This window comes from Trametes versicolor, assembly GCF_000271585.1.
Source record: "Trametes versicolor FP-101664 SS1 unplaced genomic scaffold TRAVEscaffold_12, whole genome shotgun sequence".
Taxonomy (NCBI): domain Eukaryota; kingdom Fungi; phylum Basidiomycota; class Agaricomycetes; order Polyporales; family Polyporaceae; genus Trametes; species Trametes versicolor.
The window spans coordinates 1,165,458-1,193,082 of record NW_007360332.1 but is presented as its reverse complement, the minus strand read 5'-3'; the positions used below and the strand labels follow the sequence as shown (position 1 = coordinate 1,193,082).

The following is a 27,625-nucleotide window of genomic DNA, read 5'->3' as shown; positions in this document are numbered from 1 at the left end:
CCGCCCAATATCCACATACCACATGCGCTGCTGTATCCGGAAATCGACACTCCCACGAAGGGTTCTTCGCGGACGCAGGGTGGTTGCTACCCTCAATTGTGCTTGCTATTTGCGGGGAGATGACGGATGACGGTGAGGGACAATTGGGGGGCCTAGGCACTCTACGGTGCGCCGCGCGGGCGCTCCGCAGAATTTCCCATGCGGCAAAGTCATGGTGGGGGCTTCGCCCTTCCTGGCTTCGGGTCTTCGAGTTCTAGTGAGTAGAAAGATAGTTAGGCAGCTATGACGTTCAGAGTGTACAAATAATAGAAGGCTTCCCCCCACGGTAAAATCATCCCCCCCCACGGATAATCGACAAATCCCCCACGTTAAACAGCCAATCCCACGGATTACGAACCCCAAACTAGGGTCATCTACCATAAGCGCCGGCCTCTAACGGTCTCGACCTGGCCGGAGAATCCCAGAAAAGGCCCCGATGACGGGCGCACGTGCCTCCTGAGTTCAGCGCTTACCGTTCCCCGTAGGGCGCTCATCGTCCCCGACAGCGCGCTCGTCGTTGCCGACGGCGGCGACCGCTTGGGCGGAGGCCTACCAAATTTGGTAGTACCTGCTACCTTACCCTTGGTTAAGGCCAGGGAGCTTAATTTCAGTAATTACGCTTCATTTTGAATGGTAAATAGTGTTATATTGAGTTCAAATGACCGCGGCCATCGCCCCAGGCAGCGTCGAGGGCGTCGGGCACGTCGGGCGCAATGGTCGGGGCAGTGGCCGGCCATTTCCGGACGGGCGCTACGGACTTGGTAGACCAGGAAGGGGGTGGGCGCTTATTCGTTTCCCGTGGGGGATTGATGTCGATTATTCCGCGTGGGAGACTTTTATTATTTGTACCATCTGAACGTCATAGGCAGCTGATGACTAGCAATCGGGAACACGTTGAATAGGTATGTACTTACCGGGAGCAGCATTACCTAGTAAAATATCGAGATCGATCGAGTATCGCTGAAGTAGAAAAATATCTTCATGGTTGGGCTTTGAAGACGGCGGATGAGGTGGTTCTGGAAGACGCACCCCACCGTGCTTGCTTAGAATGCGTGGCATCGTGGCAGATAGCGGCCCGGGAGGTTCTCGTCCACCATGCTTCACGATGGTCCTCATGCTCATCAAAGTCCACGCCCTGACCTGACAGACGTAAAAAGATCCGTAGTACCCCAGGATGAGTAGGACGAGCGCTATTCCGCGATAGGTGGTATGGAGACGTACGGTAGGTACACTTTTATGCCTCGTCAGAATGGGACGGTGCAAGTGCGGCGGTCTGCTGTCTTCGTACAGGCCGATCGTTGTGCGCGATGCCGTCCGTCTTTTACTCAGGGTCGGCCACCAAGGCTTCCGCCGTCTGGCGCAAACGAATATAGAATATTACGCTACAACAAAAACTACCTACAAATATGTGTCCAGCATATTACACAAACCTCCAGCTGTAACACAAGAACATACCTTATGCCACTGGTCCACCACACGACGTACCCATACCAGAGAAGTGTCCTCCACGAACCCCGCCCCGAGCCTAGTACTCCTGCACGTCCGAGAGCGACGCGTACTCGGAGGCAGACCGGTCGTCGTCATCATCATAGTACTCCTGCACGACCTCGCGCATCGCATAGCGCATGATCGGCGAGATCGGCACCAGCTTCGGGCCCAGCACCTCCTCCTCCTCGTCCCCGCCCAGCGGCGGCCCGTCCAGCAGCCGCTCGTGCGCGCGCAGCACCTCCTCGTCCGACATCGGCACCATCACGTCCTCCTCCGACCCGCCCTCCCCAAGCCCGGGCTCGTTCACGGCCGTCCCGCTGCTCCCCGCGCCCGGACCGGCGTCCCCGCCGAGCTGCGCACGCATGCTCTCGCGCACGCGCATGCTCTGCCGCAGCGGGTCCCCGAGCTCGCGCGACACGGGCTCCGTCCAGCGCAGGTCGAGGATGCGGCCCTTGACCATGCCGTCGACTGCACGCGCGCCGAGCTCGCGGCAGAGCAGGAAGTATGGCAGCGAGCGCGCGCCTGGCTGAGCAAGGCGGTTCATGACCTTCAGCAGCTGGTACGCGGTGAAATCCGCTTGGAATTCGGGCGCTTCGTCAGCGCTGCCGGCGTTGCTCGATGCGAACACGGCGGGCGGCGACTGGTGCGGGTTCGCTGTGAGCGGGCTGTATATGCGGAAGCCTGCGCCTGCAGCGGCGGAGGTAGGTGGCGAGAGACGGTGGACGGCGTGCGTGGAGGCGTGTCGGCTCTCCGGGCTGTTGGGCGCGTTCGAGGCGTCGGGAGCTTGGCCGTTGCTGGACGCCTGTGCCGAGTGGATGATGTGCAGGTTCAGCAGCGCGTGGGCTTGGATGAAGTGGGTGGATTGTTTGACTGGAATGGATTGGTCAGTCGTTTGCTCAACCTAGCATATGTGCAGTCTTACTGTCAAACTTGCCGTTGGTGTTTACTGAATGACGCCGTTAGTTAACTTCAAGGACACTAGACGAGCGCGGACGTACCGAACTCAGAGATGAAGTCCTGCCAATGCACGAGCTTCCCACCGAAGGCGTCGTATAGTGTCTCAAAGTCCAGCTTGCCTCGCAGATGCTCGGGTACACTCGGAAGAACGCGTTCACGGAAGAACTTCCGGGTCTCGTTCTTTGGATAGTCTCCGATTGTGATGATCTACCAGAGGGTTGGCGTCGGCGTTCACGTGAAGAGGAAACGAAGGCTTGCCTTGCAATGCTGCATGACGTTGAGCTGCCGCAGCCACGTCTGGTAAAACGGATCGCTCGTCGCATGTATGACATGACACAGCCTATCCTGCTTCGTGAGCACCAGCATTGCGTCCAGGATGCACTTCATCGCCTCAATGGAGCGGATCAGCGCCGGTCTGGGCACACGTCAGTACGGCCTCTCCACCCTTGCTGCCAAATTTACGTACAGTTTGTGCCCCTCGTCAATGAAGAATACCGGGATCTTCTTCGTAGGGGGCTCTGGCTTCTTCTCCTTCTCCGTCTCCTTCGTTTTTCCGCGATCGTCCGCTCCTGGACGGGCATCGCCGTTCTGGTGCGGGGTGGACGGCTGCTTTTTCCGCGAGAACATGCGTACGCGCCAGGACGGACGCTCCTTGTTCTTCTGCTGGCTGCCAGAAGAAGTGGATTGAGTGTCCTTCGAGGCAGGCTTCTCCGCATAAGACTCGGGCGATGGCTGGAAGTTCCAGTAGCGTAGAAGCGAGCTCTACACTCATTTGTGGTGAGCCAGCTGGAAAACAGCGGTCAAAGGACAAACTGACCTGGAATAACTCCATCAAGCGCGCGACGTCGCTCGTCTTGATATCGCCCAATGGGGAAGACGCTGCGTCGCTCGCTTGCGCACCTGACAGACGACGTTCGACGTTCAGTCGATCGTGCTGAATGCTATGTCAAAACGGTGGGGCATATACGAAGTGGGGGAGGTCCTACCTTGAATGCCCAAGCTTCCTTCTCGAACACTTCATAGCCGGGCATGTCTGGGTCTTGGGCGATACACATGAAGAATCCTTCCATCTGTTGGCTAACGGGCCTGTTAATGCGCGTGAACCGATATATGGCTGGGACGGCCGTACCTCAGGCTCATATACAGGCTAGCCAGGTCTGCGAAGCCGGCGATACGGAGATCGAAGTGCAATACGTGATATGTGGACCGCGTGAGCACTTGACGAAGGAGTGCAGTCTAAGCCTCACTCAGTACCATCCATAGAAAGTAGAGTCGAATCGAATGATACCTTGCCAACACTACTCGCACCGAAGAGTACTGTGAAGCTCGGCTCGCCCTCCAGCGCACGAGTGATCGCTTTCAGCTCGGCAGGGCGGTCGAAGAACCCAGGGAGGGCGGAGAACGTGTGCGTCGGGGTCAACTGGGCCCGCTCTCGTGCTTCCGCCAACTCCCTCCTTGTGTCCTCGAGCATCTTCTTCGACTCTGTCAACGACCGGAGCGTCTCTGATGGCTGCATCATCGACGAAAGAGACAAGCAAGAGCTGATTAGACACGTCACAGACGGTACCATAGCACGGCGCAGCGCGCGGCATGATGAAATGAAGGTACGCACATTCGCGAGGACACCGATAATCTCGCCGACGCCAAAGAAGTTGCGCTTGCGGACGTCGGTGGGCATGGGCATGCCGCGGCGGCGGGGGATGGTCGAGCGAAAGAGCCAGTGCAGCTGGATGGGGGTGCCTTGGCCCAGCGTGGCATGCACGCTCTGGCGGCGCGAAGCGGGGGGCGAGAGCGCGTGTGCGCGTGGCGTGGGGCCTTGGCGAGCGAGGACGGTGCTGCCGTGGTTGTTGACGGTCCTGCGAGGCATGCTATGGTGAGATCCGCGGGCGCTGGGAGCAGCGAAAGAAGAGCGGATGCGCTGGAGAGGATGGAGGATATGGAAGGATGGAGGAAGAGGTGCTGAAGAGATATGAGATACCGGTCTTATTAACACAAACCTCGCGCGAGACGTCTGGAGGCGGCAGGGCGTGCACGGCCACCATCCTGGCGCAGCGGATAGAGTTGGGGACATGTGCCCATAACCTCGCCAAAGTGGCTGCCGGCGAAGAGGGTGCACGTTGCAACGGCCAGGCGATAGTCTTCGGACCTTCAAGCTGTGAAATGGGGATAGGCTGCGTCCAGACAGGGGCAAAAATGCGGGGAGTTTCTGGGGATCGCTCGACGCAGCAGGCCAGTTTACGAGGACAGTGCGTGTGGTAGAGAGTCAGGATGAAGAGCAAGGCCAACACGCCGAAGGGCGACAAGATGACATGACGTCAATCCACGACTCACTACCACGTGGAAGAAGGCGCCGGTGCGAAAGCAGGTTGCTGCTTGGAGCCGACGGCCAGCTTATGGAACGGGGGGGTGTATGCAGTTGGTGTGATCGCCACCCCCGTCTGCCTAGGGGCGACAAGTATATGCAGCTCGTTGGATTGATTTTCGTACAGCGTGAGTGCAACAATTGCGGAGCTAGTTACAGAGTGTAAGTTAGATGGGCAGGAAGTAGGAACAGCATAGTTTGCGCACCTGGTACTCGGCACTATGTCTCCACCATATTCTTACAAAATATGGTGGAGTTCCATTTGCCGGTTTTAATGAGATCTCAGAGCACTGCGCCTCCGAGCGTTTCAGCAAAACACCTCAGGGGGATTACTAAGGAAGAAACTTGCCTGGGCACTCGAGCGAGGGGTGTGGTGTATAACACAACTGGCAGCGCTGAATATCGGGTGGGACCTAAACATCATGGAAATTTAGGTCTGAGCTTCCCTCGGGAAGGACTATGCAAACACTTTCTGTGATGTCGAAAGGAAGTAACTAGCATTGTTTTCGCGCCATTTTCCGCAACGCCGCCACAGAAAGGTGTCATTTCCCGCATCTTTAGGCCGATTATAAAGGCAACTCGGAAATGTTACTTTATCCTTGCCCAGAAAGGCACCTAGCCACCGAAAGGGGACAAAAAGATTACCTTTCAGAAGCCTTTCGGATGCCCTAGTAAGGTGACTGGGAGGTTAGCGTCCACGGACACCAGAAATTCATTTGATATGAATGATTTGTTGTTAATGAATGGGAAAGCACTCAGCGAGGTGAGCTCCGGGGGTCATTAACCCCGAATATGCCGGCGCGGAATGCGGGAGCGTTGCCAGTTGTGTAAGGACATCGTGGGGGGAGGACAAAAGGTCGTCGTGAGATCGGAGTTGGGTCGCGCATATATACCCTTGAGACGCGTTGATCACGTGATCGTGTCTCTACGCGGAGTTTGCCGGCTTGTTTGAAGCCTGTTGAGCGTCGCCTCTTCTTCTCGCCCTCCTCCTCGAATTGTGTTCCTGGTGATACCTCTGACGATGGCCCCGCATTGGTACGTATACTGGAGCCATGGAGAGCTTTTTTCATTTGTTACGATATCCGGGCGATACTCCCCAATGCCGATCCTCATCGACACTTTCACTCGGCTGTCTCACAAGAGGGCTATCTGGGCGAGTCTGAATGCGTCTTTACGAAGTCTGACTCCGCCAAATCTGGGGATTCTGAGTCCACGCAGACACTGTACAGCGAACTAGAATGGCCCGCGGTCTGGCAGCGGGACAACTTGGACACCGATACCGGCTAGTCTCCGCAAAGCAGACGTACCGATGAACGAGCTAGACACCGGTCAGGCGCTTTTATTCAGGACACGCTGTTCAACACTAACGACTCAACGCGCTGTCATCTCGCCCTGTGTCTCGGGTATGCTACTCACGCGCTCGCCGGCGACTCGCCCAGGTCTTCTGGCTGAAGCGGAAATGTAGAAGTGTCCGAGTCGCTCATATGGGATATCCGCCGTCGCGTGTCTCGCAATCAGCGTCAAGGTGAGCCTTCCCGCTCTGCACCGTCCAGTCGTGGTCGTTCACATTTCTTCCGCGCGCAGCGTTTTGCTGTCACCTCCTCTACCTGCTCGACGCGATCTATGCACAGGAGTGCCTCGACCTCGCTCCGCACGCGCTCATGTTCGATGTCCTCGAAAACGCACAGTGCAACGTGCTCGAAGCCCTCGCCTTCCGCGTCGGCAGCACGATCCCGATCGCGTTCATGGCGGCGCTTTGGGATGCGCTGCCGACGCTGCTGTGCAATACGCTGCTGGGTGCGCTCACTCCCTTATACTAGAGTTTCGTGCGTCGCGAGTCGATGACTCCTGTTCTACGCGCAGACGCGGACCTGGTGCTGTACCTCTCTCTCGCTGCTTACAGCGGTGGCGCTTATCAAGGGTGTCCTCGAAGTCTTTATGCGGCGATGCATAGACGACAATGGTCGACGGGTGCAGACGTGCGCCGAAGGATCAGGACGGCTTTGATTCTCTCTGGAGGAATGAGCCCGAACGGTGTCACTCGGTGGTATGCTGCTCACATTGTGCTCGTCAAGGCCTGTTATACAATACACTATGTCACTTATACAGATACCTCCCCAGTGTTTCTGGCCCCAATATCCTCATTGTTGGCTGCATCTTCCTCTACAGGTTCTATATCTGCTGTCTCATCAACCTCCAGGCAGCATCGAAGCATGGGAGCCTATGATCCTCTCAAAGGTCGTAAGGGCCCATGGTCTTCTTTCGCGCGGGTCGAAGAGGCAGAGTCCGCACGAACGAGTGCAAGCCACCAGAAGAGGAGAGCCGACGCAGCGATTTGACGAGACGTCGTGCGCGACGGAGGTGCAGGCGAGGCGCAGGGGTTGTATGTCGCAAATGTAGCAGTAGCACGTCGTGGTCGAAAGCAAAGAGCCAGTCGCCGCGCCCCGTATGCTGTGCGCTCATTAAATAACCTCAAGTGCTGGCAGGACCTCGCGAGTTCGGTTGACACCTAGTGCTCCACTGGGATATACAAACTACCTAGCAAAGTGTATTGCGACCTTGAGAGATTACAAGGTATGCACAACATGTGCTATCTCTCAGTTCAAAGCTAACTTGAATCACCGGTATGCGGCATCGCAGGTAGTTTAAGATGATGTCCTCGTCGTCGACGACTCGAGGCCTATGATCTTTCAGCAGCAGGCACAGATGGATAACCAGGGTGCTGGATGACGAAGAGAGGCATCCTCGCCTCGAGGATGCCGCACGAGTAGCAATGCTCGTTGGAGACGAGGCTCCTTTGTCGGCGAGAATGCGAAGCCCGCCATGATCATGAACTTCATGCGTCTTACAGGCCGGAACCTCGAGGTGAGACAGAAATCGTCCAAATCTTCAACGTTGATAAGAGGTCTTTCAAAAGATATCACCTGTCATATCATTGCGATCGCGTAGCGGACTTCTACGGCACAGGGTCCCACTACAGATGCGCATTGCCTCCAATACCATCGACCGCACGTATACACCCAAACTTTCTTCCCGTTACAATACGCCACCGTATATCCGACCGAGTGGATGAGCCGGCGGCCGGAGCTCCCAACGCATGATACATCGCATTGTCCTTCTACCTGCGCATCTCGCTGCTGCGAACCATGATGTGCCCGCTCCCGAGTTACTGTCATCAAAGACTTGATCATATTCCTATCATACAGCTTCGATGCTCAACAGTTCCATTTCTCCAGCCGTTCAGTCGCGCTTTCCCACTCTTTTCCGATGCGACCGCCAACACCCGCACTCCTGGCTTTCACCCGACATTCGAAGCTGATTGGCTTTGAGTTGAACCCGTTGGTAAAGTTCCATGGATCCGGAAACACCGGCATTCCGGCCACGTCAAGAGCAGGGAGGATGGTGAAGGCCCACAACAGCCTCGCCACAGCGATGAAGAGGGAGTTGTGTGCCAGATGCATGCCTACACAAATCCTCCTGCCGAAGCCGAAGGGGAGGTCGAAGTCCTTCATGCGCGGGTCGTCGCTCTCGAGGAAGCGCTCTGGCCGGAACTCGTCGGGGGAGGGAAACATGACGGGGTCTTGCATGATGCCACTATTCCCAGCTAATGCATCAGAGAAATGCCGGAATGCACACAGGCCAGGCAAAACATACGCGAGGTTTGCGAAGACGGTAGAACCTCTTGGTATGAACCTAATCAATAATATCGGGTAAATTGAGATAAGCTAGAGCAGCCATCGCCACTACTCACATTCCATTGTACTCGTCGTCAGCGGTCACCGCGTGCGGTGTGCCGCCTAGAACCGCGATAGGTCGCCACCTCAACGTCTCATTGATCACCGCCTTGAGGTACGGCAGACGCTCTCGGTCCTCATATCCCGGCAGACGGTCGGCCCCAACGACAGCGTCCAGTTCTGCCTGTGCCTTGCGCATGGCTTCCGGGAAATGCAGCATGGCCACTATAAAGCGGTGAGTGATACACGACGATGGTATGCGAGGGGTTTCTCACAGAAGAAGACGCATAGCGTCCCAGCGGTCTAATCCTCATCAGATGTTACGTCAGAGTGGAAGAGCAGAGGTTGACATACAGTCTCGATACCTGCGCCGAACGGCGACGACACAGTATACGCGATATCCAGGTCCGACAACCCATTTTTAGACTGGTTGGCCACAGTCTGAGATGTCAGGCATTCGGGAGCGGTGCCATCTGCCATCCGCTTCTTGACGTCGTCCAGAAGATGTGTGAGCAGCGCGATGTCCCTTTGGCGATGCTCCTCGGGCTCGTGTCGGAACCATTGCAGAGAGCGCTGTCATGCTGATTAGCGACGTTTGTCGGAGGAAGCCGCCGACACCTTACAGGAAGTTTCAAAAGCCACGGCCACGACTCCACAAGGTACTTTCCTGGAATGCTGCATGCGACGTTAGTGTCCTTCCCTCTGAGGTATGCTGGCGGCTTCGCTCATACTTGACACTGTTCCGATATCAGTCTAGTAATTCCTTGACAAGCTCGATACCCGGTGTTCAGGTGCTCACCTTGTCAGATCTGCAGGACGGCATTAAGTATATTGAGGACTGATGGTTTAGACAACCTCGCACTTACAGTCCATCGCAGCCATGTTTTCCTTCACGATCCACTCATCCACGCTCTTGACGCGACGACCGTATGCGACGAAGGTGGCGACGCTTGCGGAGTATCTGCAGAGTAGTCTGTCATATCAGAATTGAGACTAAAACCTACGTAGGCGGTCATACCGTTGTAAGTGGCGCTCAAAATGCGCCGGATCAGTCATAAGGTCATGCAAGAGTACAATAGACTCCAACGACTGTATCTCGTTGTAGGTGTCTGCGCGCCTCGAATGGAAGCCAGAGTGCAGGACCTGATGCAGAACCGGTTGGGGGGGCGGACATATGTCTACGAGGACTGAGTCTCACCTTCCGCCATCTGCGCCAGCCCTCACCGTACGGTAGCATAAGCCCACGCATATTGTCTGACAATATTTCTCCTCTTCCTGTAGGTCAGACCCGCCCACTGTGCTTACAGAACGCGATGACGGACGAAAGACGTACGCGACGACAAAGCGCGGACGACTCGAGTAGATCTCGGACCTCTTCTCAAGTAAATCCCATGCTGCCTGTGCGGTACCGAGCACTGCATGTATGCGTTAGTGATAGCCCCTGCAGAGCCGGCAAGAGCTCACCGATCACAGGAGTACTTCCTAGGTGAAGCGACACCACAGGGCCTACGAAGCATTGAACTCTCAGCTCTGAGTAACCACACCAGGGCACGAAATGCGCACCGTACTGCCTGTTCCACTCCGCGAATCTTCGCCAAGGCTTGATAGACGGAACCTGGTGCTTGTTTCCGATGAACGGCAGCCCGCGCGGCCCAGGCGGCATGTTCCTTCTGTGCACATGGTGCCTTACCAGTACGAACACCGCCGAGGCCAGCAAGATCAACCAGACATCGATAGCAAGTTCCAACATCACCTTTGGGTCGACGGTAGTATGCAAGGAGGTCCGTCCAGCAGCCATGGGAGGCGCGGACTCGCGGATGCGCGCCGCGAGAGATCCTTATAGCGGCCGACTGCTCACGAGAACAGGGGTAAGCGCGTTATAGAGCAGCACGCTTCGCGAAGCCCGTCGGCGGCCCCCTGAGAAATCGCTCCATGACACCTGTCCCATGACTAGGTTTACGGCCGCAGTAGAGGAGGATGACCTCCCAGGTAGTGTGTTCTTGCCCTCGGGTGTGCGCTTGCTGGACGTCAAGTATAGGCGCAAGGCACTGATTCACGGCATGCGACTCTATCATACACCCATGTGCTTATACTGCCTGACCTTCTTCATTGCTGAAGAAAACACGCAATGTCAACTGACTAAAGACGCAGAACGACGACAAAACATTGGTTGCGCACCTTCACCTTCTCGCTCTCTCTTTCCCTGGCGCGCAGATCCTCTGCAAACGTCTCGCGAACCTGGTTTATTGCTGTTAATCCAGAGAGCAGCGATGATTCGTATTAGAAGTGTACCTTATTGAAGAAACCGTCGTCCGTTAACAGGCGTAGGCCGACTGCAGCGAGCACCTCAGAGATGTTAAGACAGGCTTTGTGGGACTCCTTCGTCGCCGCGGCGTCGGTGAACGCCTTGGTGTGATTCCCTCCGCTCGTCGGGATCGCTAGATCGTGAACGAAATCAGTACGGGGCGTACACTCCTTCAAACGAGATCACATACCGAAGGAAGGGTGAATGGCGGGTAAAGCTTTATTGATATTCGTCAGTGAAAGTGGGGATGTCGAAACGGGCTCGCTGACCATATGTAACATTCCCCTACGTTTCATCAGCATGGTGACGAAAGATACAGCATTTTTAAACTCACGAAGTCCGTTGAGGCCTGGGAGATCCCGTACACGAAGTCGATGGGCCCAGCAGTCTTCGTGAATACTTCTGCAAACTCATCACCTACGCACGCCGAATATCTATAAGTCATACGACCAGGTAAATGTGACGAGACAACGTACTGAGAGCCTTGTTCTGCCTCAATTCGAAGGTGCCGTTGCCCATCTCGATCTGAGCACGACATCCCGTAGCGAGAGCTGCTCCTCTGATGAATGGTGTTTAGGACACAGAATCCGGCCTGTATGCACGAGAGACGCACTCGAAGCATTTCTTGATGCGTTCCACAGCGACATCGACTTCCGGTCGAGTAGGTGCGCGCACGTACCATCTGCGGCTACTTTAGATGTCCGCGTAATGAATGCTAGGAAAACACTTACATCATCTTTGCATAGTCCGGGATGACTGTGGAAGTCAATCAGCATAGTGCACGAAGATTGCCTGGCACATTGAATGTGGCGCACTATTTGGCGTCCAATCTTTCCCTTCAAAGATGCCATGCACACGATGGGTTGGCTTGAGCTGCTGCCTAAGCATTGATATGTTCGTGTACGCGAGCACCGCTGCGTCGAGGGCGTTCTGGCCCTCCCAGGGCGACAAAGCGGCATGGGCACTGGAAGATAGACGTTGTTTCAGTATACTGGGGCTAGGAAAGCTGGTACGAACGTGTGGCCAACGAATTCAACATCAACACGCTGTCGAGCAAGGCAGCTACTCAAACTCGCGGAGAACGGAGGTCCTGGGGCAGGATGGCACCTAAACGATACCGAGCGTCAGCCTGGCTTGTCATTGTCGCCCATGTGTTCCACATACATCAAGCAGGCATCCAACCCTTGATATGCGCCGCGCTCGAGCAGGATAGCTTTACCTGCACCACCTTCCTCACCTGAAAGGTACATGTCAGAACAGAAGCCGAGCGCGTATATTGTCTCCGTACCTGGTGTTCCCAGAAGAACGACAGTTCCGGCTATGTCGAACTTGACGAGCGCCGCCTTCACCGCACATGCCACAGCGACACCTGCGATGGCAATTAAATTGTGTCCGCAGGCGTGGCCGATTCCTGGGAGAGCGTCCATTTCCGAGTTCACCCCAAGGGTGCGGCCACCGGACCCATGAGAGTACTTGGCTACCCAGGCAGTCTCAAGAAGATATTTCCGAGTGACTTCGAAACCTTGCTTCTCTAGGTACGCCGTCAAAACATCGTGAGCGTGACTAAGGGTTGACCGTCAGCAATGGCTATTATCTACTTCCTGCCAGCGACACACGACTTACAATTCTTCGAAGCGTGTCTCCGGGAGTGCTGATGATAGATGTCAGTGCAGTATCTTGGTCGGCCTTAAGCTGGAGGGACATACAGTGAATATCTTGACTCAAATTGGCCAAGTCCCCGTCAAGCGCCGCGATGGTAGACTTGACGAAATCGAGAAACTCCGGCCTGTAGATGTCACCACTTTGCAACTCTGCGACGGCTACACTGTCGCCCGGTAGCCAAAGGTCAGTAGACATGACGGTGGGAGATACGGAAGACACAATCCCTGGAGTTGGAGAGATATACAACTGATAAAGGTCTCCCACCACATCTGCTGACCGCGTCCTAACGCTATCTAATCTGGAAAAACTGCTCTACCATGGACGTACCTTAGTGGACTTGCATTATCGAGGGGAATAAACGAGCAAAGCAACACGGTCCGGGTAAGTGAATACGGTGGTCCAAAGCACAGTAAGCGAGAATATACTACATATTATACCGATCCAAGATTCTCCGAACTTGTATCACGCTGTGTCAAGCGCTTCTACCCTCCAAACCTTGACGACACCTGCTCGATCGGCGGTGACGAGACCACCACGGAAGGGCGAGTCGATGCAAGCTACAGCAGTGATGGTATCTTGATGGCCCTTCAGCAGGTTCTGTTGATTGTGGTTGATCAAGGATAGCCGTTGGGGAGGCCGGTTGCCCTGGGATGACGGCGACGATGCCCATGTCTCGACATATGAGGAAGCCGTGCCTGTGGCCGCACGGGAGATACTAGTGGTGCGGATTAATACCGATACCTGAATGAAGGGTGCACTGTCCACGGAAACACACGTACCTGTAAGTAGGCTTGTCACCGTCTGCCTCGAGCCCGCTGAGCACGATAGATCGTTCTGGGCGACCGAGGTCCCAGAACCGCAGCTTGCAGTCCTCCGAACCCGTGATGAGGAAACCGCGACCGGATGAACGACTCGCAGACTTGCTATCTGCCTCCGCCATGTGCGATCGGTGTACAACAGTATGCCCACCAAACTCGGTTCCTGCCACAACCGCGCGAACATCGGGTGATGGTGAGAGCGGGGTGTCACCGCGGGTAGCGTCATGTCCGACAACACCCCCGCGTTGTGCGCTTGAACCTGAAGATCCTCCTTCCTGTCGCGCTCGTACGAGCGCAGCGATAGCAGCCGCCGGGCTCACTTCCGCCTCCTCGACGCTGACCTCTTTTGGCTCCTCCACTGCTTCCGATGGATTGAGAGTGGTCCGGACCGCGAACGTCTCGACCAGGGTGGTCTTCTCGATATCCCATACCTCGAGAACGGTGTGCGAGGGACCTTCCGAAGCCGATTGCGGCGTCTCTGTTGCAACAACGACCCACTTGCCCTTGCCTTTGGTGGGGTGAACAAGACACTGGTGTACGCGGCCGCTTCGCCCCTTAGATCCGAGGCCAACTTTCCAGCTCTTGATGAGGACACCAAACCGGATGTCCCAGAGTGAAAGGACACCGGTAGACGTCCCGCAGATCACCCACGCTCGCTTACGATCCAAGCAGATGCATGTGATTGGTCCATGATGTCGCGGGTTCTCCATGCGTTGCACAGTGCGCATCGTCATAAGGTCCATGATAGTAATGACTGAATGCGTGGTCGCGTAGACGAGGTTCGACGAAGTATCTAGTCACAATACGTCAGTTATCGCCTACTTGCTTCAAGGAACAGACCCTGCGTTACCTGTCGAGAAGTGCGTCATGCTGGTGATGTATTCGCCTGGGGTGTCTACCCGATGCTCGCGGACCACTTGAAGCTTGTGGTACTTCGGCAGTTGTCCGCTTTGGCTTGCGTGCACGCGTACGATGTGCAGACTCCCGTCCTCAGCGGCGCTCGCGAAGCAGTGCACCCCTTCAAGCATACACACGCTCTTGACTCGTGCGTGGTGCTGGTTGTAGGTGTGCCGAGGCTTGCTCGTGACGTTCCGCTCTAGGCGTGCGGTGTCCCACACCTTGACAGTCTTGTCGTCTGACGCGGACACGAAGAACATGTGGTCGGGAGACACGGCTAGGCCCGTCACAACGTCCGAATGCGAGCTGAAGTGCGATATGAGGGAGGCTTCAAGACGGCGCGACGCTCCATCTCGAGCCATGAAGCTTGCATGCCGGGCAGCATTCCGACGGCGCACTGGTCCTTCGTGCACTTTGGGGCCAAAGTCGTTCTGGAGATCCCGATTGTTGTCCAGATATAAGTGCTCGAGGAGGTTACTGATGCCAGCCTCCTGTCCATCTAGAAGAATATAGCTCAGCATGGTGAGGCGCAATGCAGAAGCTGTGCTGACTTACCATATGTTGAAATGGGCGCTATCGAGGGCACTCGGGGTTGATCTTGCACGCGCACCGTACCAGCTATGGAAACCGGTGATGATCGTCCAGATGGCGAAGGCGAATCGGAGCGAATTTGCGTATGGGCTTCCAGCAACCCCGTCGCGCTCGCCTTCGAAGAACCAATGGCAGGTGCTGCCTTCGGGCCATCTCCACTGATTGGGAAGCGTTGCATCGCACGGAAGGCAGAGGTCGTGGTGGACACCGTAGACTCCGCCGGACTGCCAGGGCGATCTAACCCAGAAGGAATCTCTGGTGAAGTTGGCGCCGGAAGAGCATTAGTATCGATGGAGAGTGGGTGCGGGAGGGGGCTACGAGGTTCACGCGATCCTGGCACCGCGAGTGAGCTGCCTGAGCCATTGATGATGGCAAGCCGTCTTCGAAGATCCTCAAACGGTGCACCAGCAGAACCCGGGCCGTGGTCGATGCTTAGTGTTCGGGTAGTTCGAGGTGTTCCCGGCGACCTGACGAAGAAGTCGGATGCGGGTCTCTGCGAGGACAGTCGAGAGGAGCGCCCTTCTGCTTCTGGGGCGCGCAGGAAGACCGTTTGTGGCACAACTCCGAGCTTCACGAGCTCGATTGTGCTGGTCGACTTAAGCGCATCAGTTTCAACCTCCACGCTGACGCGAGATGCAAAGCTGGGACGGCGTGAGTTACACGTCCATGATGGCAATATGTAAGAACGCCGACCGACCTTGATATTGCCCGCGCGAGCTTTAGGACGTAGTCCCGCATCGCCATTAGCTTGGCCTCTTCCACGGAGGACATGCCCAGCTGTTGCAGCTTCGCCAATTGTGCTTCGTCCCTGCATCTCCATCAGTACCTCATACGCCACATCCGGGATATCTGCACATACTCTTCGGACCGTGCGCGAGACGCCGCATTCCCAGTTTGTCGCACTGTGGCCATGCTCTCGCGAGGTGATTCACTCTTCGCGGGCCGGTGCGAACGCCAGAACGATGTCTTGTCCGCCTTCATCGCCCACTGCACCGCAGCATCGAAGACCTGCCGCGATAGCGGGTACTTCATTGCCAGAAGAAGACTCTTCTCGTCCACGTCCCGCACATCCGACCGCAAGAAGTGCTTGAGTGATGGATACAGGATACACCACACATCACTCGGCGGCAGGTGTTTCGCAGCTGAGGCGATGAATGCCGCAGCGCCTGAGCGGTGCAAGCACGTCAATACACTGCGGTCATATGCGGACGATACAATGACTCGCACCTTGTCGTATCCAGATGTTGGGATGGTACAGGAATCCAAGCGTCGCGCTCATTAGTTCCCAGATGCGCATTTTCTGGAACAGTCCCAATTCGCAGAGGTTGGTCAGCGAGGCGAGCACCTTCGCCACAACCGTCTCCTCGACATCTGAGGAGTCACCGGGCTAGTCAATATGCGTTTGGATGAGTCTTCAACCACAGACACATACCGGACAGAGCTTGTATCATGAGTGGCAGAATGTACTCTTCGAGGCTGCGCCCGCCCGCACACGCGGCAACGTCGACAATGCTGTCGAAGAAGGCATATCGTAACAGCCAGTCGCGGTCGTTGAGATATGTGATCATATGGCTCAGAAGCACGTCGTTTGTCTTCTGGCGTCCGAGGAAGATACACAAGGACGAGATGTTGTGGAGGACCGCGCGCTTAACAACACTAGAAGGGTCCACGAGCAGCGTCGAAAGGTGTTCCTGAATACTATTCTGTAGATCGTTCATGCTGGCGTCGTAAGAAACCTATGTCGGGGTTTATCAGTCTTTCGAAAATTCGCATTAAAGCAAAGACCTACCTCGAAATGCGCCTCATCGTACTCTTGCGTATCCGGAGACAGCTTGTACGTGCCATGTGCCTTGAGCGCTTGACCCATTTCCAGATACCGCACCGCCGTATCGGCGAGAGGCACAATGATCTGCGCATACATGCACCGCACTAAAACCTCTGGGTCGCGGACGAGGTGTCCAATGGCAGGGATGATGTACTCCGGGAATATGGCAGCGTTTGAGGGAGTGATGACTGTCACGAGCATGAGGACCTGCATGAGTGTGCGCAGTGCGGAGGCGCGCACGAGTCCCGCGTCATCGTGTAATAAGTCGACGATGTACGGGACCATGCGGTCGAGCTTCGCCTCGTCGGTGAGATGGGCGGAGAGCGCTAAGAATACGTCTAGTGCACGGATCTTTGAACTTGGGAGGTAGCAGTTGCGGACGTTGGCGCATATGAGCGACAAGATGATGAGAGCAGGGCCGTCTACAAAGTAAGTTAGCAACGGATGCATTCTGAAGAGGATTCCTATTGACCTTCCGCTGCAGCACGTTTGCGTGAAGACCACGCGCTGTGAAGCTTGCTCTCGCGATTTGGAATATTGAGTTCGACTGGAAGAACGTCCTATTGATAAGTCAGGATTGGTTCTTGATCAAGCGCTGATATGAGAGGTCTCACATGGAAAGGGCGCGAGGAGGTAATTTGAGGTGTGTAGTCGACCTTGACGTCCATAACGGTCTCTCCTGTTGAGTCGCTCACGAGATAGGGCTCAACGCTCTCGTAATCTGCCCATATCCGTTCCATGCGATGATCAGAATCGCTTGGAAGAGGGTCATTGGTTGATTCTCCGTTGAGGGCCGCAACGGACGCCGCAAGATGACCTGTCGTTCTTTGCGCTGCAGGGACTGCACTGCTAGGAGTAGCCGGAGGTGCCTGGGCGGTTGAGAACAGCGTTGGGGCATTCACCTCGTTCACAGAATGGACATAGTTGTGTAAGAACGAGTAGAAACATTCGGGGAAGACCGCTCCGCGAGAGGTGTGGAGGAGCGTATCGAATGTAGGTCGAGTGGCAGGATCAATGCCGACCATTTGTTTGATGAGGTCCTGCGACGCAATATGTCAGGGCGCTGACAGGTAAACCCATGAAGATATCACCCACCCGGACACCTTCCTCTTCGATTGCACCGAGCTGCGTCTCCAGCTTCAACTCGCCTTCTCGGTACTTGAACAGCTCGCTGAGCGTGAAGAGTGGCCTTCCTTCTAAGAAAAGCTCCGCGATCACACAGCCAACGCTGAAGCAGTCCATCGCCTCCGTGACCTTGCCATCTCTTCGTCCCTCAGTATCGTCTACAGCCAATCGTGACTTCTTCGCACTGATGTCCGGGTTGTCATTGGCAGTGTAGAACCGTTCAGGAGCGATGTAGCACGAACGGCGCCCAGATGTGTCGAAGAAGAACGAGAAGTCGGAGGGGTCGTCTAGAGGGAGGAAAGTAGGCTTGTACGATGCGAAGTCCGAGACATACACCCAGTTCCATGAGGTAACCAGGATGTTCTCCGACTTGATGTCGCCATGGGACACCTTGCGGTTGCGGGCGTCGCGTAACGCGTTGAGTATCTGAAACGCGATCCACTTCTTCTCAACGGCACTCAGGAAGGGCCGTGTGCTGGACCAAACCTCAGGACGGGGACAAGACACGCGCGGAAAAAGTACTCACCTGATACGGTCATAGAGATTGCTCGCAGCCCATTGCCGAATAACATATCCCGCCTTGTCCGTCTCCACGAAGGTCTGGTATCCATACACGTTGGGTATATCCGCCAGAGCCTCGCGCTCGACTGAAGGTCGTCAGCTTCAGTACGCAGACCGAAAGAATCAACGACGCGTACTCTTGAGCCTCCTGTGGTACTTCCTCAGACTCAAGCCCGGATCTGGCTTGATGAATATCTTGACCACAAGATACCCATTCTTATGGCGACACTTCACCGTCTTCAAGAACCGAGCAGAGCCCAAACTGGGAGGTTTTGTAAGCAGTTCTAACAGAGCGCAGGTACTGAGGGCCGCACCTTCTCTCATAGACCACATCTCCGCCGAGTTCAGCCACAAACGAATCTAGCGCACCACTGGTACGCGTCAATGACTGTGCGTTTCCCATTTGATTTATACGTCCATCACACGTTCAAGAAGAGCACCAGTTCGAGGTATGATGTGAACGATTCCAGAGCACAGAGTCTAGTGGATGTGGGGGCTCAAGCAAGGAGTGCCTTTGGCTAAGCGCTTGCGCGCGTCATTTCATGCCGCCTCTCGCGGTGTGCCGCGGGCGGTAGTAGCCCGTCGACGTCCAAACCTAGGCTGTCTCAACTTGACAAAGAGTACTCAAGCTCGAGCTGAAGTAGGTAAGGCCAGTGCATGTAGATGCGGTAGTCGCAATGACTGCAAGACCCTTACTCGTCGCAGCGACTAAATATGTATCTGCTTAATCTGCTCGATTGCGATGTGCAAACCCAGAACTCGAGACGCTAAGTACACGCTGTGAAGACAACCTCATGCATTGCATTGCAGACATCTATATCTACTCGAGCTTGTTGTGAAGGCTCCTCTTGGTCTTCAGCGCGAGCAGCTTCTCCGTGATGACGTCCAGCGGGAGCGTCTCCGTGCGCGCCTTCGTGCCAACGTCGTCGCGGTTGCGCACGTTAACAGAGCGAGTGTCGAGCTCGTCCTGGCCAACGACTGCGAGGAGAACGTTCAGCACGGCTCTGTACGATACATACAAGAAAATACACACCGAGGATGAAGTTGTACTGCGCGATCTCGCCGTTGCGGACCTTCTTCGGGAGCGTGTTCTCGCCGTTGTCGACGTCCACATACAGCCCGGCTGCGCTCAGCTTCTCTGCAACCTCGGTAGCGTACTCCCTCTGTTCTCAAAAAAGTTAATATCTACCGAGTTTCACCAAATTGTCTGAAACTTACGTAGGGAATCGCAACGGGGATGACGAGCACCTGGCGCGGCGAGATCCAGAACGGCCACTTGCCCGCGAAGTGCTCGGTGATGATCGCAATAAAGCGCTCCATGCTGCCCAGGATGGCGCGATGGATGATGACCGGGCGCGGCGGGGGCTTGCCAGCGTCGGCGGCCTCGTCCGCGCTGCGGTACTTGAGGTTGAAGCGCTCGGGCAGCTGGAAGTCGAGCTGGATGGTCGCGCACTGATACGCGCGCTTGAGCGCGTCGCGGATGGTGATGTCGATCTTGGGTCCATAAAACGCGCCGTCGCCGGGGTTGATCTCCCACTTGCCCGGGTAGAACTTCTCAAGCGCGCCTTTCAGTTGCTACATAGGGAATACTGTAAGGATTGAGTCATCATAGCGAGAAGTATGATACGGACCTCCTCGGCGGCGTTCCACGTCTCGATACTACCGAGGTAGTTGTCAGGGCGAGTGGAGAGCTCCAGGTGGAACTCAAAGCCGAAGAGGCCGTAGATGTGCTGCATGAAGTCGAACAGAGCGGCGATCTCATCCTCGATCTAGCATATAGTCAGCGCCAGCTCCTGCTCTCGCATCAATGCCACCGACCTGCTGGGGCATGCAGAACACATGCGTGTCGTCCTGCACGAAACGGCGCACACGGGTCAGGCCCGTAAGTGCGCCCGACGCCTCGTTACGGTGGATGATACCGAACTCAGCCATGCGAATGGGAAGCTCCTTGTAGCTGCGGTCGCGCGAGTCGAAGATGAGGCAGTGGCCAGGGCAGTTCATCGGCTTCAACGCCCACTTCTCCTTCTCGATGTCGAGCGCGAACATGTCATCCTTATAGTTCTGCCAATGTCCCGACGTCTCCCACAGCTTGCTGTGGTACATATTCGGCGAAATGACTAGCATATAGTCAGCATACATAGGGCGCAGACAGAGCGGAATCCATTTACCTTCTTGGTATCCGCGCTTGAAGTACTCCGACTGTACAACACCAGTTAAACAGGCACTCCGCGCGATGTAAAGACACATACCCGCATAAGCTCGATGAGGGTGTTGTAGATACGGGTACCGTGCGGGAGGAAGAAGCAACTTCCAGGACTAAGGTCGTTGAAGAAGAACAGCTCCTGCTCTTTGCCGATCTTTCGGTGGTCGCGCTTCGCAGCCTCCTCGAGGAACTTCTTGTACTCGGTCAGCTGCTTCTTGTCGGGGAATGAGATTCCATAGACACGCTGGAGCGAGTCATTGTTGGCGTCTCCCAGGAAGTACGATGCAGAGTTCTGTAAAGCGTGCGTGAATACGACTATACAAACGAATAATAGACGGTATCGCACCTTGGTGACCATGAATGCCTTGATGCGGCCAGTGTGAGGGATATGGGGGCCGAGGCAAAGGTCCACCATAGGCCCGCAGCGGTAAACTGTCGTGGAGGTGCCATCGGGGATCTTGCTTTCGATGATGTGTTTCTTGTATTTGTTGTACTAAGGCACTGTCAGTCCACGCTCATAGACGCATATATGCATCTGAGACTCACCGCGAACATCTCTAGGAGAGTCTCCTTCGGGACCACGAGACGCTCGAACTTCTGCTTCTCCTTGATCGCCAGGTCTGCGACCTTCTCGATAGCGGGGTAGTCGCTGTTCACCACTGGCCTACGTGGATTAGCACGCGTAAGTCGTATGCGTCGCATGATTCGCTGACAGCACTGACCTGTCCTCAATGGCCATTTCGTAGTAGAAGCCATCATCCGTAGGGGGCCCGATGCAAAGATGGCAGCCGTAGTGACGTTCGGAAGCCTCGCCGAGGACATGGGCAGATGAGTGCCAGAACACACGTTTACCTACCAAACCCCTCATCAACTCGAGTCATTTCGTGGAAACGACAATACTACTGACCTTCGGGGTGCTCAAAGTCAAGCAGTTCCACAGAGCACGAGCCTTCTAGCGGACGCTCCAAATCCCATAGGTTGCCGTCGACCTTCGGCATCCAATCAGCACGAGTGCGACTGCAGAATGCGTGCGGGACATACCTTGGCAATAACCACCCGGTCCGCAAGGCTCTGCGAGATCTGCTTCGCTACGTCCATTGGACTTGTCTCCCAACTGGTTCCTTTCCGCTGTGAGCCATCGGGGAGAGTGATCGAGATCTCCTGGCGCGGTTGGTCTTGGAGCAGCGGTATCAGGACCTCATGCGCCGCAATTTCGGCCCTCGACACGTACTTTTCACCCACTCATCCTGCTCCGCCTTCAACTTTTCAAAGATCTTGAGTCGGTGATCGAAGAACTCGGGACGCGGGGTGATCTACGTCGCGGCACGGCTATTCAATACTAGACCATGCAACGCGTCCAAACGGTCGTTGCTCACTTCTAGCGGGTGTGCGGACGTAGCCTCCTTCCCCTTCTTCTCCTTCTTCTTGTTTCCCTCCTGGTGAGGTGCGTTCAGCGCCGAGAGCTGCGCGGGCTGAGAGGTGGATGCGACCGGCGTGGTCATGGTGGTCGAGTGCAGACGTGTCTGGGCGACTAAACAGGGAGAACGGAGGATATTGCCAGCAGATGAAGGTACTATATACAGACGGCGAGAGGCAAGCTGCTGAAATCGATGCAGCCTCAGCATTCCAGGTGGTCGTTGCGAGTCATCGTGATCAAGCGGTCCGGCCTCTGTGCGAAAATTCAATCTTATCTCTCTGTAGCCGGACGATCTACGTAATCTAACATACAACGAAAGTGCCGCGAAACTCGGCGAGAGTGCGCGCAGAAGATGCATAGGACAGTAGCCGATTTGAGAGTGTCTCCGGGATGCAAAGCAACGCAGAAAACACGACGAGGAACGGTTATACTCAGGCCGATTCACTCTGTCTCTCACACAATGTCACCATCGCGCGACGCGTCGCGATGACCACGAGACCAGGAGAGTGGTGTGTATAGCAGGATAGTGTACAGGGGAAGAACGCAAGAGAATTCCAGTGATAAGATAGGTATAAACGGGGGCGTATTGTAGATGGCTAGTAAGAAGAACGAGACGCGGCACTCCCTCCAAAACGCGTCGGGGCGATGGAATTGTCGGAGGAATCGGCAGGGACATCGGAATCGACGTTCTGCTGAAGATCGGAGGGGCCGGGAGAGCGCGGCCAGGAAACCGACAGCATTCCGTGCTCGAGCGTAGCGACCAAATGGTCGGTCTGCGGACGGAGTGCCGGTCAGTGACTCGATTCTCCTTGATACGCAAGCGTTAAAGGCAAATAAACTCACGGTGCAGCCGGCAGGAACACTAATCGCGCGGCGAAACGTGCCGTACTTCAACTCCCGAATCTGGGAGGAACCAGAAGTCTCGGTTGGCGTCTGGACGCGCTCGGGGTCTGCGGCTGAGAGGCGCAAAGGCCTGCGCTCCCCTTGGACGACAAGTCGGCCATCGACCACGTCGAGAAGGACCTGGTCGGGTCCCAGCCCCGGCAGCTCGAAGAGAGCCGTTATGGTCGCGCTCTCGCCGTCGTCCCATAGCTCCATCCTGTTAGGAGGACGACAGACAATGAGCATGCGCAATCAAGGGAATACCCATAGAAGGTTACTCACCGCGGCTTGTAGACCCGATCCTGCATCTGCCGAAGGCGCATGGCGTTTGCAAGTTTGAGTGCCTCATCCCTCGTGAGATCCCTCCCCAGACGTTTCTTGACTGCTAAGACGAGTTTGTTGGTCTTGGTGGGGCGTCCAGTCATATCGTCGATGCAGAGCAGCTGGGGAGGGAGTTTGATGGGCGAGGGGGTAGAGCGGAGAGTGGAAGTCGTGTGTGTCTCCCTCGTGTCTTATATCGTGCTAGGCCCATATTGACTCACGTCAAACGCTGAAGTGACTTATCGCCCCTGTGTATGGTGAGTCTACCCATGATGCTCTTGTGAGATAGTGACTCGTGGTACAGGGGAGGCAACAAGCGCCCATCCATGGGAGGGCACGCGAGTCAGAATTGATGTCGCCACTGCGGCGAACCCATTGACGAATGAGGCGTTCGCGATATGACGACATCTGGCAGACCATGGCCATAGCCAAACCTAGGAGCATGGCGGAAACAACGCGCAAAGTGAACGCAACGTTAGGGAGAGGAGAACTCAGCTAGCGACAAAGCGCGTCACCCGAGTGTCCCCGAACGAATGGATTAGGCACCAGCTCTATTGAATATAAGATGCGTCCAGGTGTGTACACATGCTCTAGAAAGCTCAGTGGGCGCCGTGACCTGCGACATGCGCTGCCTTGCTGTTTTGCCATGCGTCGTAGCGCTTGGCCCACGTGTAGGTGCCGTAGCCTGCAACGGAATGTCAGATACCACGAGAGACGAGAGATAGACTATCACCGAAGTGAAGATCAAGGTGCAATACGTACCAAGGGCGAAAGGAATGACCCAGTAGACAGCCTGCGAAGACAGGCGGCGGTAACCGTTGAAGATGTAGCTGCGGAAGAGGTTGTGTACCGCGCGCTGCTTGAACGGCGACATAGCTGAAATCATCCATGGCAATTAGGACGACGGGGAGTGTGAAGTAGGCGGGCGAAAGTGTACGAAGGGGAGGATATAAAACATGGCATGCTAGAGTGTCAGTGGGAACACTCCAATTTTCGAAAGTTACGCACAGTACTGAACGATGCCCTTCTGCTTCTGGTTACCCCTGTCGCCCCACCAAAGGTTCTGATCACAACAGTCACAACGTTGCTCAGTGTCAGGTCAGATGCGGCCACTCACGTAGACCTTGGCTACGAAACAGATGTCAAGACTCAACCGAAACATGTAGGACAGATGAACTTACGGCCAGGCATGTCACTCCTACGGATTTCTGAGGGCCTCATTGTCGCAGACTGTCGGCAGCAGACAAGCAAGTGAGAGAGAAAGGAAGGTTCGTCGTCGTGGATGTTCGGGCGAGCTCGCGAGGCGCCGCGAGCATCCCGACACCGAGCGAAGCCAAACAAGGCCAAACACTCTTCGCGGGCGACCACGACGTCAGACATCGAGGTCGGTGCCTCTTGCATTCCCGACGGCATCATCGTCCTAGCTTGCTCACCTCTCGGGTCCACACTGTAGCTCTGAACGACAATGATCAGCAACAACACTCTTTACAACCTCGCGAACGGCCTGGGCATGCTGGCAATGTTGACCGTCGTCCTCTACCACTTCGTCGCAGTCAACGCGAAGCAGATAGGGCGCAACGGCACCGCGGCCCACTAGACTGAGGTGCTGTACATTCTCAGGTGTGCTCAGAGTCATATGGAAATGTTTCCCGAGTCCTGACTGCTCTTCCGGACGTAACCTGCAGCATTGCTCCGGTTGATCGTGACTAAGCCTACGCGCGGTGTCCGACGACTAGTCCGACCTCTTTTTTGCGTACAAGAGTTTGTAATCAACGTAGGCCCGTCGTGAGCAATTCACATCCCCCGTTCCGATCGGATTGACTGGTTATATGCGTCAGTATGCAATGCGCCATGCACTTGAAGGCTGTAGGATGTTCCTACGCTCTGGCTACGCTGACTGCGCACTAGTGACAGACTTGTCCGCGGGTTTGGTTGCGCGTTCGAGGTGCATAAGCAAATTGTATGTGCACCCACCGGGATGTCCCTACTGGAATGCCAGTCCTCGTCATCTGGCTTGTAAGTTGTCCGGGACGGTGCCAGCATCTCAGCGAAAGCGCAGCTATTTGTCTGCGTCGCGTCTGAATGGCAACCGCTTCTGGACACGATCTACGACACGTCGCAGTCGCACGACGATCTGCCATTCCACCGCACTACCGTACCTTAGTCCGAGACGAATCGGCAGCTACGGTCAACGCTTTGAATGCCTTGTGAGTTCGCAGTTCACCCGTTTCGGAGGCGAAACCTTGCTCACGTGAAATTTTTACAATGTGAGTCCGAAGTCATGCATGCCATACTTGTTCCTTCCAAAACAGGACCCCGCAAGGGTGGACGTGGAACGACGGCAGTTCAACTGAGGCGCGCTCTGTCTAGTGTGAGTCAATATGAGTAGTTGGATACATGCGTCCTGATGATTGCTTTCCTGCGTGTTTGCATGTATGCTGGTAGTCCGGTATCTAGATCCGCAGGGTGCGCCGCCTCTCCTACTTACGCCGCGCGGCCCTGCCCCTGTTCGGTCGACCGCGTATGGCAGCGACGCGGAACGGCTTCAAAAGTCGGAAGATGACTCGACCCGGAATACGTGCACAGATTCCGGGCCCCGCCAATTGGGCCCGCACGCCGCACGGCATTTCCTGACACGAACATGAGCAGTTGGCAGGAAAGCAGGACCGGTTATGGGCGTGCATGAACAAGCAGGAATATGACTGAGCCCGTGCTCTGTCGGAGGTGAGTAAGAACCGCTAACTCCCCGTGCCGGCGCCTCCCTGACCCGCCCCATGCTGTGCATATCCTCGGCGCCTGCGGCATTCTGCGGGGTAATTTCCAGCGCTTCCCATAACCGGATTTTCGTTTTGCGCGGCGTGGCGGCGGTATATAAGCTCCCGGCTCGTTGAGAATGCTCCACTACGCCCCTCGCAGAACATGTCTCCCCAATACACAACCAAGACGTCTAGCCACTCCAAATCACATTCCTCCTTCGCCAAAGCTCAGAAGATGTTGGAAGAGGAGGACCCCCGTTTCCGTGGTTTGGACCGCATGCTCGCGCGAGCATACATCGAGCTACAGAGGCGTCGTGCTCAGCAGCAGAGGGCTGGGTTATTCGTGCCGAGGTACGTATCTGCCTTCCGGTGGCGCAGACATCGCAAGCTTACGCAGTTTCCTGTTGCAGGATGGACGTATGTGACGACCCCGAGAACGTGGTCATCACCGCCATACTCGAGCTCCCCGGTATGAAGGCGGACCAGCTCTCTGTTCGGATAGAGAACGGACAACTTATCATCGAGGGCGAGCGCACGGGCCCGCATCTGCATCTGCACACGGACAGCCGGAACGCGGCGTCTTCGGAGCCGATGCGTCAGGCTCAGGCCCTTTACCCTGTCCAGGAGATCAAGTATGGCAAGTTTCGTCGCGAGGTAAAACTGCCCGACGGCGTCACGGTGAGTCTTTTCTGGTCTTAGTCAGCGGAGCCTGTGATTGACTCCGCATTCGCTTTTAGGCAGCTCACGTCCGCAGCATGCTCGCCGAGGGCATGTTGACGATCTCGTGGCCCCGGGATCCGTCTAGCTTCGCGGAACACGCCCGTGCGTCCGCAGCTGCCGCACAGAATACCGGAGGCGGTGGCGATGACATTCGCGGTGGCACCGCCTGACGTGGCTCGGACTCGGTTACGTTTCACGACACCGGACGTTTTACATCCTCTCTCGCTGTTTTGTATTGCTATGCACACACCGCTCTACTTCGTATGCTCGGGATCCTGGACATGTTCACGATACCCACATAATCATTTTCTCCTTGGCTGTATCATAAGAGGTTTTACTTGTATCGTTGTATCTCACTTCGGCTTCATATGACTCATCTATCATGTCTCAATTATCATAAATTATGCTTCCCAGAGTGGCATCGCTGATAGCACACACTTCCGGGTTCGCTTGGGCAGCGGAGCATGTTCAAACGTCATGGTACCGCGGTACTGCTGCCTGCGCGCGAATTTGAAGGTATAGGCGCCTACACCTTCCTTTGTAAGCGCCCACAGAGCTTCGCTAAATCGGGTGAAATCAGGCTGTGTCCAGTCGAGTCTCCGTTGCCCTCTTCTTCCTCCCACCATCACTTCTCGTACGCGCGTGGCCCCCTGCGCGAATTTAGGAGCGGGGGTGCTGAAGAAGAGCCTTTATATAGCGCTGCTGCCAGGTTTACTACAATTCTGACGCACGCAACAACACGCGATGTCAACCTTAAATCAAGATTCGTTCTCAGAACGCAGCACGATTCGTGGGGTTCGGACACGAAGTGTGCGGTTATACAGCAAGATCAGCACTTCACTGCAACCAAACCGCAAGCAGCCGTTAGAATGATGCATGACGTCGATTTTGAATATAGTATCTTCACGACATCATCGGACATGCGCATGCACGGATGAGGCGGTGCCGATGCTCCTCCAACG

At 55.7% G+C, this 27,625-nt stretch overlaps 9 protein-coding genes across 9 annotated transcripts; 2 read left to right on the top strand and 7 right to left on the bottom strand.

Moving 5' to 3' along the window:
- Window positions 1-1,396: 1,396 nt before the first annotated feature.
- Window positions 1,397-4,168, bottom strand: TRAVEDRAFT_155058 (uncharacterized protein; the record flags this gene model as incomplete). The annotated part of the gene is made up of 10 exons (XM_008045639.1): window positions 1,397-2,397; window positions 2,450-2,473; window positions 2,526-2,691; window positions 2,743-2,899; window positions 2,951-3,246; window positions 3,302-3,418; window positions 3,471-3,561; window positions 3,614-3,720; window positions 3,773-3,994; window positions 4,097-4,168. The coding sequence occupies 10 exons, from the start codon at window positions 4,166-4,168 to the stop codon at window positions 1,565-1,567; spliced, it is 2,085 nt and encodes a 694-aa protein (XP_008043830.1). The 3' UTR covers window positions 1,397-1,564.
- Window positions 4,169-6,155: 1,987 nt separating this feature from the next.
- On the top strand, window positions 6,156-6,666 carry TRAVEDRAFT_52648 (uncharacterized protein; the record flags this gene model as incomplete). Its single annotated transcript, XM_008045312.1, has 3 exons — window positions 6,156-6,249; window positions 6,312-6,371; window positions 6,431-6,666. The coding sequence occupies 3 exons, from the start codon at window positions 6,156-6,158 to the stop codon at window positions 6,664-6,666; spliced, it is 390 nt and encodes a 129-aa protein (XP_008043503.1).
- Window positions 6,667-8,061: 1,395 nt separating this feature from the next.
- Window positions 8,062-10,330, bottom strand: TRAVEDRAFT_133323 (cytochrome P450; the record flags this gene model as incomplete). Its single annotated transcript, XM_008045638.1, has 12 exons — window positions 8,062-8,440; window positions 8,501-8,539; window positions 8,598-8,805; window positions 8,856-8,883; window positions 8,935-9,153; window positions 9,204-9,280; window positions 9,447-9,541; window positions 9,599-9,723; window positions 9,779-9,851; window positions 9,914-9,995; window positions 10,045-10,086; window positions 10,144-10,330. 12 exons carry the CDS (start codon window positions 10,328-10,330, stop codon window positions 8,062-8,064), a joined length of 1,554 nt encoding a protein of 517 aa, XP_008043829.1.
- A 530-nt stretch (window positions 10,331-10,860) lies between these two features.
- Window positions 10,861-12,742, bottom strand: TRAVEDRAFT_174361 (uncharacterized protein; the record flags this gene model as incomplete). Its single annotated transcript, XM_008045637.1, has 13 exons — window positions 10,861-11,018; window positions 11,076-11,102; window positions 11,155-11,170; window positions 11,220-11,302; window positions 11,362-11,444; window positions 11,499-11,567; window positions 11,617-11,641; window positions 11,701-11,849; window positions 11,903-11,992; window positions 12,050-12,122; window positions 12,174-12,448; window positions 12,509-12,536; window positions 12,592-12,742. The coding sequence occupies 13 exons, from the start codon at window positions 12,740-12,742 to the stop codon at window positions 10,861-10,863; spliced, it is 1,227 nt and encodes a 408-aa protein (XP_008043828.1).
- A 190-nt stretch (window positions 12,743-12,932) lies between these two features.
- TRAVEDRAFT_60924 (ubiquitin-binding serine/threonine protein kinase VPS15) lies at window positions 12,933-18,853 on the bottom strand. The gene is made up of 15 exons (XM_008045636.1): window positions 18,679-18,853; window positions 18,502-18,626; window positions 18,330-18,450; window positions 17,774-18,278; window positions 17,293-17,718; window positions 17,151-17,238; window positions 16,643-17,100; window positions 16,286-16,589; window positions 16,081-16,224; window positions 15,713-16,019; window positions 15,551-15,661; window positions 14,818-15,494; window positions 14,216-14,761; window positions 13,327-14,158; window positions 12,933-13,262 (listed from the first exon to the last, which is right to left on the bottom strand). Exons 1-15 carry the CDS (start codon window positions 18,765-18,767, stop codon window positions 13,010-13,012), a joined length of 4,986 nt encoding a protein of 1,661 aa, XP_008043827.1. The 5' UTR covers window positions 18,768-18,853; the 3' UTR covers window positions 12,933-13,009.
- Window positions 18,854-19,086: 233 nt separating this feature from the next.
- On the bottom strand, window positions 19,087-22,165 carry TRAVEDRAFT_174356 (tars protein). The gene is made up of 14 exons (XM_008045635.1): window positions 21,944-22,165; window positions 21,799-21,880; window positions 21,609-21,742; window positions 21,475-21,556; window positions 21,290-21,419; window positions 21,114-21,231; window positions 20,914-21,060; window positions 20,614-20,859; window positions 20,533-20,563; window positions 20,183-20,481; window positions 19,996-20,133; window positions 19,583-19,939; window positions 19,398-19,527; window positions 19,087-19,342 (listed from the first exon to the last, which is right to left on the bottom strand). The coding sequence occupies exons 1-14, from the start codon at window positions 22,067-22,069 to the stop codon at window positions 19,185-19,187; spliced, it is 2,178 nt and encodes a 725-aa protein (XP_008043826.1). The 5' UTR covers window positions 22,070-22,165; the 3' UTR covers window positions 19,087-19,184.
- A 322-nt stretch (window positions 22,166-22,487) lies between these two features.
- TRAVEDRAFT_60922 (uncharacterized protein) lies at window positions 22,488-23,339 on the bottom strand. Its single transcript, XM_008045634.1, has 3 exons — window positions 23,149-23,339; window positions 22,828-23,083; window positions 22,488-22,757 (listed from the first exon to the last, which is right to left on the bottom strand). The coding sequence occupies exons 1-3, from the start codon at window positions 23,289-23,291 to the stop codon at window positions 22,581-22,583; spliced, it is 576 nt and encodes a 191-aa protein (XP_008043825.1). The 5' UTR covers window positions 23,292-23,339; the 3' UTR covers window positions 22,488-22,580.
- Window positions 23,340-23,670: 331 nt separating this feature from the next.
- On the bottom strand, window positions 23,671-24,466 carry TRAVEDRAFT_174352 (ubiquinol--cytochrome-c reductase subunit 8). Its single transcript, XM_008045633.1, has 5 exons — window positions 24,369-24,466; window positions 24,305-24,315; window positions 24,196-24,250; window positions 23,950-24,063; window positions 23,671-23,872 (listed from the first exon to the last, which is right to left on the bottom strand). The coding sequence occupies exons 1-5, from the start codon at window positions 24,406-24,408 to the stop codon at window positions 23,787-23,789; spliced, it is 306 nt and encodes a 101-aa protein (XP_008043824.1). The 5' UTR covers window positions 24,409-24,466; the 3' UTR covers window positions 23,671-23,786.
- Window positions 24,467-26,009: 1,543 nt separating this feature from the next.
- TRAVEDRAFT_174351 (HSP20-like chaperone) lies at window positions 26,010-27,075 on the top strand. The gene is made up of 3 exons (XM_008045632.1): window positions 26,010-26,294; window positions 26,354-26,621; window positions 26,681-27,075. The coding sequence occupies exons 1-3, from the start codon at window positions 26,107-26,109 to the stop codon at window positions 26,831-26,833; spliced, it is 609 nt and encodes a 202-aa protein (XP_008043823.1). The 5' UTR covers window positions 26,010-26,106; the 3' UTR covers window positions 26,834-27,075.
- Window positions 27,076-27,625: the final 550 nt, after the last annotated feature.

Excerpts from the sequence above, each read along its gene's own strand:
- TRAVEDRAFT_60924 (XM_008045636.1), bottom strand. The coding sequence starts at position 18,767 with ATGGGAAACGCACAGTCATTGACGCGTACCAGTGGTGCGCTAGATTCG. Across the intron at positions 17,101-17,150 it reads CAAACGTGCTGCAGCGGAAG|ACGGCCCTGCTCTCATCATC; the intron begins GTCAATAGGAAT and ends CTTACTTTGTAG. Across the intron at positions 16,590-16,642 it reads ACGATGAGGCGCATTTCGAG|GTTTCTTACGACGCCAGCAT; the intron begins GTAGGTCTTTGC and ends ACCCCGACATAG.
- TRAVEDRAFT_174351 (XM_008045632.1), top strand. The coding sequence starts at position 26,107 with ATGTCTCCCCAATACACAACCAAGACGTCTAGCCACTCCAAATCACAT. Across the intron at positions 26,295-26,353 it reads GCTGGGTTATTCGTGCCGAG|GATGGACGTATGTGACGACC; the intron begins GTACGTATCTGC and ends TTCCTGTTGCAG. Across the intron at positions 26,622-26,680 it reads AACTGCCCGACGGCGTCACG|GCAGCTCACGTCCGCAGCAT; the intron begins GTGAGTCTTTTC and ends ATTCGCTTTTAG.
- TRAVEDRAFT_174356 (XM_008045635.1), bottom strand. The coding sequence starts at position 22,069 with ATGACCACGCCGGTCGCATCCACCTCTCAGCCCGCGCAGCTCTCGGCG. Across the intron at positions 21,881-21,943 it reads CGTCCGCACACCCGCTAGAA|ATCACCCCGCGTCCCGAGTT; the intron begins GTGAGCAACGAC and ends GCCGCGACGTAG. Across the intron at positions 21,557-21,608 it reads ACCGGGTGGTTATTGCCAAG|GTCGACGGCAACCTATGGGA; the intron begins GTATGTCCCGCA and ends TGGATGCCGAAG.
- TRAVEDRAFT_174352 (XM_008045633.1), bottom strand. The coding sequence starts at position 24,408 with ATGAGGCCCTCAGAAATCCGTAGGAGTGACATGCCTGGCC. Across the intron at positions 24,064-24,195 it reads GAAGGGCATCGTTCAGTACT|CTATGTCGCCGTTCAAGCAG; the intron begins GTGCGTAACTTT and ends GGATGATTTCAG. Across the intron at positions 23,873-23,949 it reads GGTCATTCCTTTCGCCCTTG|GCTACGGCACCTACACGTGG; the intron begins GTACGTATTGCA and ends ATTCCGTTGCAG.
- TRAVEDRAFT_60922 (XM_008045634.1), bottom strand. The coding sequence starts at position 23,291 with ATGACTGGACGCCCCACCAAGACCAACAAACTCGTCTTAGCAGTCAAG. Across the intron at positions 23,084-23,148 it reads GATCGGGTCTACAAGCCGCG|GATGGAGCTATGGGACGACG; the intron begins GTGAGTAACCTT and ends TCCTCCTAACAG. Across the intron at positions 22,758-22,827 it reads GTGTTCCTGCCGGCTGCACC|ACCGACCATTTGGTCGCTAC; the intron begins GTGAGTTTATTT and ends CTCCGTCCGCAG.